The sequence below is a fragment of the Hermetia illucens genome, chromosome 3 (genome assembly GCF_905115235.1).
Source record: "Hermetia illucens chromosome 3, iHerIll2.2.curated.20191125, whole genome shotgun sequence".
Lineage (NCBI taxonomy): Eukaryota > Metazoa > Arthropoda > Insecta > Diptera > Stratiomyidae > Hermetia > Hermetia illucens.
This window is the reverse complement of record NC_051851.1, coordinates 77,284,987-77,298,738: the sequence shown is the minus strand read 5'-3', so window position 1 is coordinate 77,298,738 and position 13,752 is coordinate 77,284,987. Positions and strand designations below refer to the sequence as shown.

Sequence of the window (13,752 nt, the reverse complement as noted above, 5' to 3'; positions counted from 1 at the left end):
ACTACGAAGAAGGAAATTCGCCAAACTTTACGGTCCAAGCTAGGAACAAAGTCAGCTCCAGAGGCAGTTATTCTACGGCTAAGGAAGATATAAGGCGGGACGCAAACTGTGCTGATAAGTTTACCTTTTGAAGCGGCGAAAAGAGCTACTACTGCCAGCAAAGTCGGATTGGTGAAAGATGCTTTTGGTGTTTAAAATTTGGCCAGATAGCAAAAAAGTGTACAAGTGTAATGCAGAGTGATGTACCGTAAATGCGAACAAACGTCACAATTGCTAAGAATTGCAATAAAAGACCCAATTTTTTGTTCTGCAGGCAAATAAATGATATCAATAGTGCCCACATTTTAGGCGATTTACGCTATGCGGAAATGAGGTACAGCTAAAAGGAAACGATTGCCAAGTATCATTCCAGCGGTACTTGAAAACAAAATCGGCATCGCCATTGTCTGCGAGCAGTACAAAAATTTACATAGAGGAATATGGGTTGCAGACAAGAGCGGCGCATAGGCACCCTTAAATCCACAGAAGGAATAACTAAAATCATCGGAGGGGCTTTACGGGCGCTAAAATGGGTGGATGTAAATGCCATAACCCGTAGATAATAGCTGGCGCTTTCAGCGCATGATCTGAAGAATGGGGCAACTGAGGACCAAACGCAAGAGGACATGCATTACTCGAAAAAGGCAAGTGAGGTCTGAGATAGATATGTTTGTTAGCGATATTTTAGCTCTGCGCTGGTATGTCAGCGAAGATTGTACACAGAGTGATCACCGGGCTGTAATTTTTTAAATCAGACAGCGTGCATAATCAAATTGCCTCGGAAGACAGCTGAAAGATGGGCAGCCAACAAGTTTGAAGACAAGACTTTCAAAGAAGTTTTGCAGCAAAGTAAAAAGCTCGATAAATTCCCTAAAAGACGTAGTCAGTGAAATGGAATCGATCTATAATAGATACGAGCAACTACATTAAGAACACAAATTGAATATTTCTATCATAATAAGTAAGAATGAGCACCTTTAGCGACTGTGTAAGCAAGCTGACACGGACCTCTGGGGTGGCGCTTAAACGGGAAGGTTCTAGAAATTGCGAAAAATAGTCGGGAATAAGCGCCTGGCTTTGATAGCATCCCCAGCAAAGCTTTTAAGGCAAGAGTCAAAATGATGTTTGCCGAGGCATTCACTAATTGTTTTACTTCCCACACAACGGAAGAAGTAGAAACTAATACTAAATCTCAAGCTTAACACACCTCTGAGCAAACCTTTTCAATAATACTGGCAAATTAGTTGAACGAACAGTGTACAACAGATTAGTGCCGATTGCCGAATAGGAGGGCACTTTATCTACGACCGGTGTAGTGCTAGCATAGCTAAAGCCGCACTTAACGAAATAAATGCTGTGTTGTGATAACACTCGATGTAAAGAATGCCTTGAATTCAACGAGATGGGGAAAAATACTTGAGTCCCTAATCAACTTAAGTGGACCCGGTACTTATCATTGCTGACTTCTTAATCGATAGGCTTCTGTGCTGCGAATCAGATGAAGGACTGAAATCATATCGAACGGCATGCAAAGTTCGTCCTACTCTCACTCCTGTGGATAATTATGTACAACGGAGTACTGACGCTACGTCTCCCTTCTGGTGTGGCCTCCATTGGTTTCACATGACATCCTCGAAGAAGTCGAGTGTGCACACAAACAATATATTCTATATATTACTTTTTCGTAATGATCGACCAGAGGCTATGTGCAGTTCCAGATGCACCGGAAAATAAAACAAATAAGAGAAAAAATGCAGTTGCATATCGCATAAGTGCCCTTCGAACATGTTGTGCTTACAGAACAAATATCCGATGAAGCAGCCTGTGTGATAGCAGGAATGATCCCAATTGATATCCTAGCGAGAGAAGAACAACGTCTTCATGATCGAAAGTATATCGGGGGAGTAGGTTTCGACCTAACATAGCGTTTGAGCGGACACAGAGGTTGTCGAGTATATGTGTATCGATTTGGGAATGAAGATTCGTCATATTACCAACCTAAAGAACCCACATATTGGAAAAGTAGCAGAACACATTTCATTTCAATGCCCGAGGTTCGCAGTTCAGAGGACTGCATTGGAAGCCTCAACCGACGAGCACTTAAAACCCGAAACCATCATCCAGTGTATGCTGAAATCGAAGGCGATATGGACTGAAGTCGAGCCATTCATAAGAACATTAGGCAGGAAGAAATCAGTTGGAACAAAAAATGAACACAAACCTGAACATTGGTGCAGGATAAATTCTGATCTGCTTTACACAAAAATTTAAAAATTGGCTTTTGACGAAGAACTCGAGAACATATAAGCGTTCTCGAGAAGAGGAGAAAGTTGAAGACAGAAACCTCGTATTGGTGGTACTGACCTACGTTAAATGTGGATATTTTGCTGAGGGTCATCCTGCTGTGCATCATTACTTTATAAAGATTTACATGTTCAGTTTAGTAGAAGCTTCTGAAAATGTATAATAATAATCGTTGGTGCGGCAATCCAATTGGATCAGGGTCTTGAAGTGTGTTAGAGCACTCCATTCTAGACCGTACCGCTACTCTACAGGAGTACGGTACTTTGTAGGAGGCAATGTAGTCAGCACTCTGTCCGCCAGTGATTACTATCCTGATTTGACTCAGGTATTCCTTCACCCAGTCGACTGGTATTTGATATCCAATCACGATACCAGTGAGATTTGAACCGCAACCTTCCGCACGGCAGTCTTGTGCACTGAGCTGTATGCATATAGCTGTGTTTTGTGTGAAACAAAACCTTATTAGAATCGAGTCGGTGTCTGCCTCTCTGTCTTTTTAAGGTTTTGTGTCTTTGTGTAAACACAAAACCTTATTAAAATCGGTTTACTGTCTGTCTGCCTGTCTGTCTGTCTGTCTGTCGGTCACACGCCTTTTTCTCGGAGACGGTTATAGCGATTGACACCAAATTTGGTAGAAAGGTGGGAACTGTGAACGCTCACGCATACAGTGAATTACATCCTTTTACGTCGAATTTAAGGGGGGTCCCCATACGTGCAAAAGGGGGTGTCAAATTTTTTTTCATCAAATATAGTCATGTGGGGTATCAAATTAAAGGTCTCGATTAGTACTTTTCACAGCCGATCTTAGTTTTGGCATTCGTTGGAAGGGTGGGGAGCGCGGGGGGTTGAAAGCGATCACTTCTTTAAGGGGGCCATTCTCAGAAACTACCAAACCGAAAAATCTGAAAAAAATCAGGAGGCTGCCACTATATGGTGCCTGGGCTCCAATATACCTTCCATGCCGAGATCTGTTTAAATAAAGTTAATAATAGTATATTACTAGAATTTTTTGTAATTGGTTAGAAACCCCCCTTAAGTTCATCCTAGTACCATGAAATTGCAGTGATATAGGCTATAATATAGAGCATGATTTCACCAAGTCTTTGAAAATTGAAGACTATGAATGTCAATATCACTCGAAAGTGGATACTCTCACATAATATATGGATATATTAGGTGCCACGTACTAAGAAATACACAAAACCTTTCGTACCTGAAGCGCCCAGCTTCCGGTTTCCTGACTTGTTTTTCTTTGTTTTTTGAGGAGGTGGAAATCTTCAAAAGACACTGGCCTGGATACGCCAGCGTGTGGGACTCTTACCCACTAAAACCACCCCCGACTCCTCCCCAAGCCCCGTGCAACCACCGTACGATATTACATCACGGGGCGGAGTCAGCTCATTTTAGCTTGGTCCCTTTTCGTCTCTACGCGGCATACGTAACCGCGCTTTTCTAGCCTCCTCTGCCTTTCGCAGTTTGCTCTGGATAGATACGACCATGGAGTTGATCGCATCCCAGTCTTCCTGACATGCTAACATTCTTCGCACCAGATTTTCTGGTACGAGCACCTCTTCTAGAGTCTCTTCTAGGTTTTTCCTTTCCTCCACAAACCTTGAACAGTGGAAGAATACATGCTCTGGGTCCTCTGGGACTCCATTGTAGTTTGGACAATCAGGTGAGGTATCTAGTTTAAAGCGGAACAGGTACTGGCGATATGCTCCATGCCCCGTGAGAAACTGGGTAAGATTATAACTAATCTCATTGTGCCGTCTCTCCAATCACTCCTTGATGGCAGTGATGAGCCAATGTGTCCACCGATCCTTTCCCGAGCGTTCCCAACGCTCTTGCCATCTATTTAGAGATCTCTCCCTTTCGGCGTTCTTTGTCTGCGATAAAGAAGAGATAGACTTCGCATTATATATATTCGTCATCTCATATGCCAAGATGTGGGCATTATTCCAGAGATGACGAATGCTGCATCATCTGAGACAGTCCTGAATGCCGAGCACACCCTTAGGGTTGTTCTTCTGTAGACTGAACTCAATTTCTTAGCATTAAATGTAACCTGCAATGCCTTTCCCAAAACTGGAGTTGCATAGAGCAGGATCGAACTCACTACCCTAGCTATAAGCAACCTGGAAGCATACCGTGTCCCTCCGACGTTCGGCATCATTCTTGCCAGGGCCACAGTCGCAGTGGATGCTTTGTCATAAACATACTGCACGTGTGGCTTATAGCTAAGCTTCCCGTCTATCATCACTCCCAAGTATTTGATCGCAGGCTTAGAAGTGATGATATGATCCCCAATTTGAATACAGGCGCTTTACGGCGCTTGGTGATGAGGACCGCTTCCGTTTTTTCCTCCGCAAGTTTCAGACCAGAACTCTCTAGCCAACCCTTAACAGCACTGATCGCTTCACATGAGTATAACTCAGTATCTTCGAGACGCTTTGCGACAACAACCAGCGCCATATCCTCGGCGTAGCCCACCATCGTGGCTTCCTCTGGAAGGGGAAGATTAAGAACATCGTTCTATATGATGTTCCACAGCAGTGGGCCCAGTACGGAGCCCTGTGGGACACCCGCGGAGACAGCGTACTCCTGGGGTCCGTCATCGGTGTCATACTAAAGCCTTCGTTTTTGTAAATAGCTGCAAGATAAGCGGGAATACCAATTTTCGCCAAAGATTCCTGTATTAGGTTTCAATTGGCCGAATTGAATGCATTTCTCACATCCAGGGTTACTACTATGCACTATTTGCTAGTACTGCCCTTTCCGTGAACTGCATCTTCGGCCAAGCCAGTAACCATTCCGTCTGTCTGTCTGTCTACCACACCCGATTTATTCGGAAACGGCTGGACCGATTGTCACGAAATTTGGTGAGATTATGTGATCTGTTGTTCTCTTTACACGCAGCAAGTTGCAAAACAAAACCTTATTAAAATCGGTTCAATGTCTGTCTGCCGGTCTGTCTGTCCGTCCGTCACACGCATTTTTCTCGGAGACTGTAGCAGTGATTGACACCAAATTTGGTGGAAAGGTGGGAACTGTGAATGCTCACGCATATAGTGATTTACATACTTTTACATTGAATTTAAGGGGGGTGTAAATTTTTTTTTTCACCAAATATAGTCATGCGGGGTATCAAATGAAAGGCCTCGATTAGTATTTTTTGAACCTGGTGTTAGTTTTGACATTTGGTGGAAACGCGGAGTGTTCGGGGGGTTGAAAGTGATCATTTATTTAACGGGGCCATTCTCAGAAGCTACTCAACCGAAAAATCTGAAAAAATCAAGAGTCTGCCACTATATGGTGGCTAGGGTGCATATTACCTTCCACACCTACATCCTTTCAAATAAAGTTAATAATAGTATATTAATATAATTTGAGCAATTGGGTGCAGAACCCCCTTTAAATTCATCCTAGCACCACGAAATTTTGCAATGTGGGCAATGATATAGAGCTTGATCCTATCAAGTTTTATGGAAATCGCACTATTACTAACAAATCTATAATAGATCAAAGTTTCACATGTTTGGAAATTCAAGATTTTGAATGTCAATATCACGCGAAAGTGAATATTCTCACGTGATACATGCGCATATTACGTGTTACGTACTAATGAGACAAATGCAAATGCCTTTTTAAAAGAAATACACAAAACCTTTTATACCTGAAGCGTCCAGCTTGCGGTTTTCCGGCTTGTCTGTTTCTATCATTGATGACGAACGCTTCAGTTTTATGGTCACAGTCAGTGCTGTTCAAGAAGTAAGCCCCGAGTAATGGGATGAACAGGACGAAATATGCGAACACAAAACTGTCTTCGATATACTCCAATGAGCGGTATTTCAATTTTTGTTATAATTTAATATGAAGCATCGCGTCCTTTTTTAAGAAAACTTATAACCATTTCTACAACGCATGCATAGTAAGCATATTCGAAGTGAATGATATCAGCCAAAGGTGAACTACCTTATGAAGTTGCTTAGGTGTAGGTGCTACGTGGATGAAGTGGTATTCCATAACTGCCGTTTTTTGTCATCGACTTATGAACGGTGTGGCAGCGTAATTCGCGGTAATGCACACTCATTTGCCAAGATTATTGGGAACATCAAAGTCAATGGAACACGACCGACCGGCCCGGTAGAAACAACGGTGACTTGATACGCTGGATGGTGAACTGAAAGTCTCGCGACTGCATCCAGATCAGGCTTTTGACAGAACATATTGGCACAACCGATCAAGACGAGCCGACCCTGCTTATGAACAGGTCAAAGGCTGAAGAAGAAGAAGATCTGATTTAAACTGAGGTACGGGTTTGCGCCGTACCGTTGTTCTCGTTAGGGACTAGCCTCTCGACTTTTTTTTTGCATTTTTTTTTGTGTTACTTTGTCTTTTACTTCAGAGTAACTATGCTTACCGTAAATATAGGATTTGGAGCAAAGATTATATTTTAGGCTTTATATTAATCTGAAATAATTGTGACAGGTATGTCAAGCGATGTACATATCTTCTGAAGTTCTAAATAGGTTGTGGAAATAAAAACACAACAGTTTATAAGACCACACAATAATGACCGTGTTTTATTTTTTGCTTAAATCACTGTTAAAATACATATTTTAATATTTCACAATGCCTCATGTTTTACCTATTTATAACAACAACCAGTTCTTATGCAAAACATTCTGATATAATTTTTTTTACATAAAATTGTCAATCAATAAAAACGTTATATCCAATTCTATTCAGCTACAACTTAAAACTTATTTCATATTTGAAAAATTTAGATATTTACATAAAAACTTTTAAAAGTTGAATGGTAACTGTAGCATTAAAAATAAATCACAATCATAACCCCCATAGTAGATTTCTGATTTTTTGTTTCGATAAAATCGTAATTGCTTAAAGAATCTTTGTAGATTTATATGCTAACTCCCATTGGTTTCATAAATAAATTTCTTTTTCTCTTTATTCATGTGAAAGAGATTTCGAAAAATTAATATGATTATTGAATTGATTTATTAAGTTTTATCAGTCCAATCACTTACTTTGTGCCAACTGCATGACATTATGCTGTCTTGTACATTTATCATTTTCTGCAGTTGATTATCTTTTTATAAACTTGATATCGGTTGACAGCTGTAGACTGTTCAAAGAATAAGAGCATCTGCAATGGGATCTAAGTATACCAGCCAGTATTATATAGGGTTTTAGTCGGGTCCGTAGGGACTATCCGGTTAGCTATACCATTTACTTAATGATCTTTCCCTGCACCGCAAATCAGATATTCCGCAAATATTCTACAAGGGTATCAAGCACAATCAGATGTGTCAAAACTAGTGCTACCATTTCTATTAAAAATTTGTTTCTAATTTTTTTAATTTCTAACTCACTACAGCCTAGGGCAATTTTAATTTATCAACAACCTATTTTATTTTATAGAATACTTTCATTCCTCCTTTTTGAGTATGCAAGCATCCACTTTGTCTTCATTTGGCATATCCTTGTCATCCCAGCCCCAAACTAGATTCTCCAAATCTTCGTGGTTATGTTTCACGTTAAGTTCCATCACCAGGTCCTTGTCCCTTTTTGCATTGAATTCCTGGTGAGTGCCGTCGCCAGTGCGTGCTACACGTTTTTGGATCATGTCTCTGGATACTGTTTTGAGGTCGTAAGCCCAGCCTATTGAAGAATAAAGAATAGAAAATTAGCAAAGGGTTGTAACTATTCATATCGCCGAAAAATAAAAAAAAAACTTGTCAAGCAAAAGAAAACGGTTATTGAATTTCTTATTTCAACTATCACAGCTTCACTCAAACGTTCTATTTAGGTTTTGTTAATAACAAAAAATTGTTTTTAGTTTGAAACTATTTTGTGAACGAGGATTTCTCATAAAATGGTTATATAACCGCGTCATGGAATTCGAATTAATGCTGTTTCTTTATCCGCTGTGGAGCAGTAATTGGTTGGCTATGGCATCCAAGTCTATGGAATACAAGCCATCTTTTTCCTTTAATCTCTGGTGACGCTGCTAGAGACGATCTAACTATATTTGCGACAAGCTAGCTAATCAAGTGAGTTTCACCCAGGGCAAAAAGTTCCTTGGCGCAACGCAGTTTTGCGATACAAGCATCGTAAACGGCAAGGAGAACAACCAAGAAGTCGTAACATTATTTGGTGACTCCTGTTTGATTCTCCCAAATTTGATGTTATGTATGACGCGAAAACAGTACGCGATGACCGAAACTTCCCGAATGAGTTATAATGATGACTACAATAACTAATTGCCCTTAGAACCGGAAGTGATGGTCGAGAAATTTTGCTAGGGCTGTTTCTGTTTTCAGAATATCTGTTCGATTGTCAGTTGAGTTCACTTGGCCTTGTTTGATGGTGAATGAAATATGGCGATTTGAACAACTGAAGCAAAAGTTTAGAAACAATTATCACTGGTGCCATCACACCCATTGGGTCGAAGAGCCGTGTTATGTTCAAAACGATTGTCAATGTATTATAGTTGCTACGCTCTGTTCAATGGTCAATCCATTAGTCAGATCAGCCCTCGTGTCTTTATTGACATCATTGATGCCGTCATTAAGATACAATTCAAAATCCTTAAATGGATTCCCCGCATTAGGTTTTTATGATTGGAACCTTACAACCTCCCATTTTAGTAGGGACACTAATTGGTTTTGGATTTACAGTTGTAAGACTATTATCTCCTTGGAAAACTTCGTAAAGCAACTGATGCTCTGCGTCGTATTCAGATGTCGGCTTCTGACGGCACTTTGTAACTAAATATGGTGCGAATGTAGTTCAATAAGTGACCTTAGTTCATAGCCGTTTAAAGATAAGTCTGAATCTTTCCTCCACCAAATAAGATGTATGCGTCTGGCTCATTCTTGTAGGCCAATTTGGCGATACATAATCTATAGGTTTACCCGCTTGAATACGAATTTTGGTAGTTGAAATTACAATAAAACCGTGAACATGAACGGTTGGTCACACACATAATATGTTGTTCAAGGAGATGTTCGTAGAAGTCTTTCCTAATGCATCGAATGCGACCTTTAACTGCTGCTGCCTGGCTTGAACACTTAGTGATGACCCCGAATGAGATATTTCGTTATAGATTGTATGTATTACATTTTTAGGTCTTAGTTCTTCTCAAGTTTGCGGAAATAGCCGACTTACAGAGAATCTCTCGTTGTTTAAGCTGGGGTTCCGATTGACATTTCTTCAATTCAAATGTGATGTTTTTGAGTATATTCCAAGAAGGTAGATCAAACGTCCGTAGAAGGAACAATCGCTTCGACTTTGTTTGAATAAGTGGTCACTCCTGACTAAACTTCGATGCTCACTCTTGGATAAATCCCAATTCGGAATGTCCCATTTACTGTAGGTATATTGATCCCGAATTATTTGCTAGTGGTATGTTTAATTTTCTTAATAGTTTGTCTAATACTTTATTGGCTTGATAGCCAGAATCTGAGTGTACTCTCATCTTGTCCTTGCCAGTTAACCGGTGCTGCACTAAGAAATATGTAGCTGTGCTGTTTGCTGGTCGTTTTTTGAGTGCAGTGTAGTACTTTTACTAATGGTACCACTCTTTCCAAGTGCCTGATTTTTCTTGGTTGATGATCCCTCTCAAGGAGTGAAATAAACTAGGGTGTAGTGCTTCGTGCTTCCCCCCGAAGAATATGTTGAAGCCAAATGACCGCTTTTCAGACATGCAAATCCTCTGTTTTCGAAGCTGATGAAAACGTTCCATTGACCACAAACGCAAATGGTTACTGCGCGCAAAGAGTTGATGCACCTTTTCATATTGTGATTGTATAGGTCAAACTAGCGGTGGTGACTGTTGTTACTGTTCTTATTAGTTTTTTCTGTTGTCATCTGACTTGGTATTTCTGGTGCTCAGAGCTGCCAGTGACTGAAATCGTGTTTCTAAGGAGATTGTTCGTATAGTGTGAGGGTCGCCTTGCCCAATTTTTTTTATTAGAATATGTATATGTAGGTATTGGATACCAGATTTCTAGCGAAGTTCCCAGATTCTCCAAACCATGTAACGATTTGAGAGCTGCCACTGACGCTAAGTCCGATGACTGCGATGGTTGCGACAACGTTCTGCTAAGGAAAGCTGACGCTAATAGTTCTGAGTTACTGTATCTGTATGCCAACAACTTCTGCGGAATTATATAGTTTGAATCTGACAAGGTTAGATGCCGTATTATGATAAACGCTGCGCCTTGGCTTCAAGATGCTTTTTCAAATACCACGGATTCTCACCTGGTGTTACTTGCAGATTAGTTACTGTGTAGGTAAATAGGTCGAAGTATCGCTACCATTGTAGATAATCCCCTCGAACTTGGGTATGCTAATCTTTGGCAGATTGACTCTTACACTACTACCAGCAACTGCAGGCTGCGTGGATATTCAGACAATTGTTTCTGCAATAACTATCAGAGCATGCTGCATTTGCTGATCCAACCATATGCAGACCGTCAAATCGTATCCAATAGCCTCCGATTTGTCTGATGTGTCCCAGATTTCTTCCACTTGACTCGCTAAATTGTCGCATAAAATTGTCTAGGTTGCTGTTCTAGAAGTGCATTGTGCAGCCTTTGACTTGTTACGCTGCTTCCGAGGAAGAGTTGAATATTCTCGGCGAATGATAATGAGCACCTGTGATATACTACTTTGATCCCATGCAAGTATCGGTTCTCAAAATACGGGTGATTCAAGTTTTTCCAGAAGCGCTCCTGAATTTCTCCTTGCTCGAAAATCTGCTAAAAATGAAGATGCTTATGTCGGCGATCTAGGTAATAACTGAACTTTTTCTGGATTGGCCATCTTTCTGGTAGTTAGAGATAAGCGGCTTGACTTGTTTTCCAACTGTCTCTTGTGTCGACATCCATCAATTCATTTTGCCATAATGTTTTTACAATTAGGGATTAGTCGGGTGACTGGTGATTCTCTTCCATGTACGAATTGTAAAGTAATCGTGGAATCTTAACAATATCTTCACTAACAGTAAATAGAGTCTCAAGTCCTCTATCCCCTCAACGGTCTTCATCATGTGCCTTTTAAGGCAGGGTAGGCTAGCTATCTGGGAATCCAGACCGCTAGCTGGGAATCCAGACCGCTCATCCAAACTAACTGAAATCATTTTGGTTATCAACGCACTTAAACAACTAAGGCTGACGATCTCTCGGTGGTATTGTTCTTTGCAAACACTGCAGTTTTTGTAGAATTGTTGCTCTCCTTTACTATAAATCCCAGAAATCTGATATGTTTTCCAGGGGGTAGAAGGAGGGAATGATAGCCATGATTCCGAAAAAGGCCCTCCGTCTTGAACGCGACAATTAGAGGTGTAGTTGCGTGCTGGAAATGTATAGTTGTGATGAATGCATTTGGAAGGTCATTAGCGACGACTAATATTCCTCGGTATCTTGCTTTTTGACAGCTACCCGAAGGCTCTGGCATGACACATGGATGAACTGGTGGTATTGTATTCAGAAACGGACTTTTGAACATTATAAATAAGAAGAACTTGGAAGCAAAAGCAAACCGGGTGTATTTGCCCTTGGGGAAGCACTTGAAATTTCTAATACAATACAATATAAAAGATGGCTATACACATGTTGAAGCCCAGTCCGGATTGTATCAAAGCTGCCTTGGCATAAAGTTATGTTAAGGCGAACATTTTGAGGGTAGCTACGTTTGCATGGTGGCATATTAACTGTAACTTCACCTGTTGTTTTAGTTAATCTATTGCCGATGAAAGCGATGGAACATCAAAATAAGGCTTTCATCTCTTTTGAGTTCCGTCATTTCTAAAATCTTTAAATTTAAATGTGGAATACTTAAAATTTATAACTTACCAAACAGAGCGAAGAAATCAATCATAGCTGTCGAGAAATTGTACATATAACTTCCCAATTCAGCTGCTTTGTAGTCCCATGGGAAGACATGATGGTAGTTATGCCAACCTTCTCCATTAGCCAAAATAGCAACCATTTTATTTTCAGTTGGTGTAATGAATTTATCGAATGGTTTCATTCCCCAGATATGTGCAGCACTATTGACCAACCAGGTGAAATGAAGTGAAATTACGTATCTCAAAACTGAGCTAATGAAAAACGCATGCCAGTATGGGCGGTCAAAGAGGTAGTATGGCACCAAAGCTGGCAGGAAGAAGCAGAATACTGGCATCAAAAACATGTAGTAGCTGGAAGGATAAAAAGGAATTTTAAAAATCACTTCCTGAATCCATATGACACTACTTACTCTTTTTGGAACATGACAACAGGATCAGCTTCAATGTCGCTCATATCAATAGTTTGTCCCTTAGCCTTGACGTCTGGATGCTTTTTGCACATTAACCATCCCATGTGTGAGAAGAAGAAACCACGTCGGGAGTTATGTGGATCGGCGTCGGTATCGCAGAATTTGTGATGGGCCCGGTGATCACGTACCCATTCGTGGATGCAGTTTTGGAATGCCATCGTTTGGAAAATCATGAGGATGATTCGAAGTGGCAGTTTCGCTTTATATGATTTATGGGCCCATAGTCTATGTGCTCCAGCTGTCACTCCGAATCCTGCGAAAATGCCCATCAAGTGTCCTGTAAGAAAGTATGTAGTCTTGATTAGTACTAATTTTTATATGCTTGAATTGTAATAAGTTTTTTTTCTGGTCTATTAAAGCTAGGTATCTCTTGATTTTTTAATAAAAGATGCTTCTAACTTCGTAATTGTCATCACATTAACATTGGTGACCTGCTTCGACCAGCCTAGAACTTTCAGTTTTTTTACTTAGTAACACCCTGTCTGATTGATTCCTAACAGTTCTCCACCTGTTTGAATGCGTCGCTTCAAGTTTTTTTCCATTCATCAATCACATGGAGGAATATGGTTGGGATTGCACTTGGTGATTTGCACGAAAAAATGGTCAATGAATAAACCTATGGGGTGAATATCTATTGCTTAATTAATTTTTTTTCTGAGGAATACGTGCCAGGATTTGTTAACGATGATCTTCTTTCAATATGAACTGTAATAATCTGTAACTGAAATCAAGCTGGATTCATTGAAAACTATGCCGACTAGACAATCGCATTATTACTGAAGAGAGTCATAGAAGCAAGCCGCCATTAAGATCGTGTAAATGTTCCGTTTTTTCGGACGTTTACTACATACAATATGAATATCACGATCATACTGGACGTGTGTGACGTCAGTTAGATTGCGATCGAGATTGATTGACTATTTATGCATACCAGACTGAAGCACATGTCTCTATACTGTCATTAGCGGCGGGAGGTTATTAACATTTATAAGCTTCACCTAGTGATTGATGGGCGAAGATTTTTGTGCCGGACATGCCATAAGATAGAATGACTTTATTGAA

General features: G+C 40.4%; 1 protein-coding gene across 2 annotated transcripts in view; it reads right to left on the bottom strand.

Annotated features, from left to right (window-relative positions):
* Positions 1-6,896: 6,896 nt before the first annotated feature.
* The window catches only part of LOC119651226 ((11Z)-hexadec-11-enoyl-CoA conjugase), a 71,589-nt gene continuing 64,733 nt past the window's right edge, over positions 6,897-13,752 (bottom strand). For both annotated transcript variants that reach the window (XM_038054696.1, XM_038054697.1), the window contains exons 3-5: positions 12,631-12,967; positions 12,225-12,571; positions 6,897-8,025 (exon numbers count right to left, since the gene is read on the bottom strand). In XM_038054696.1, coding sequence (XP_037910624.1) covers positions 7,793-8,025; positions 12,225-12,571; positions 12,631-12,967 — 917 coding nt within the window. In that variant the 3' untranslated portion in view covers positions 6,897-7,792. The remainder of the gene's footprint in view (positions 8,026-12,224; positions 12,572-12,630; positions 12,968-13,752) is intronic.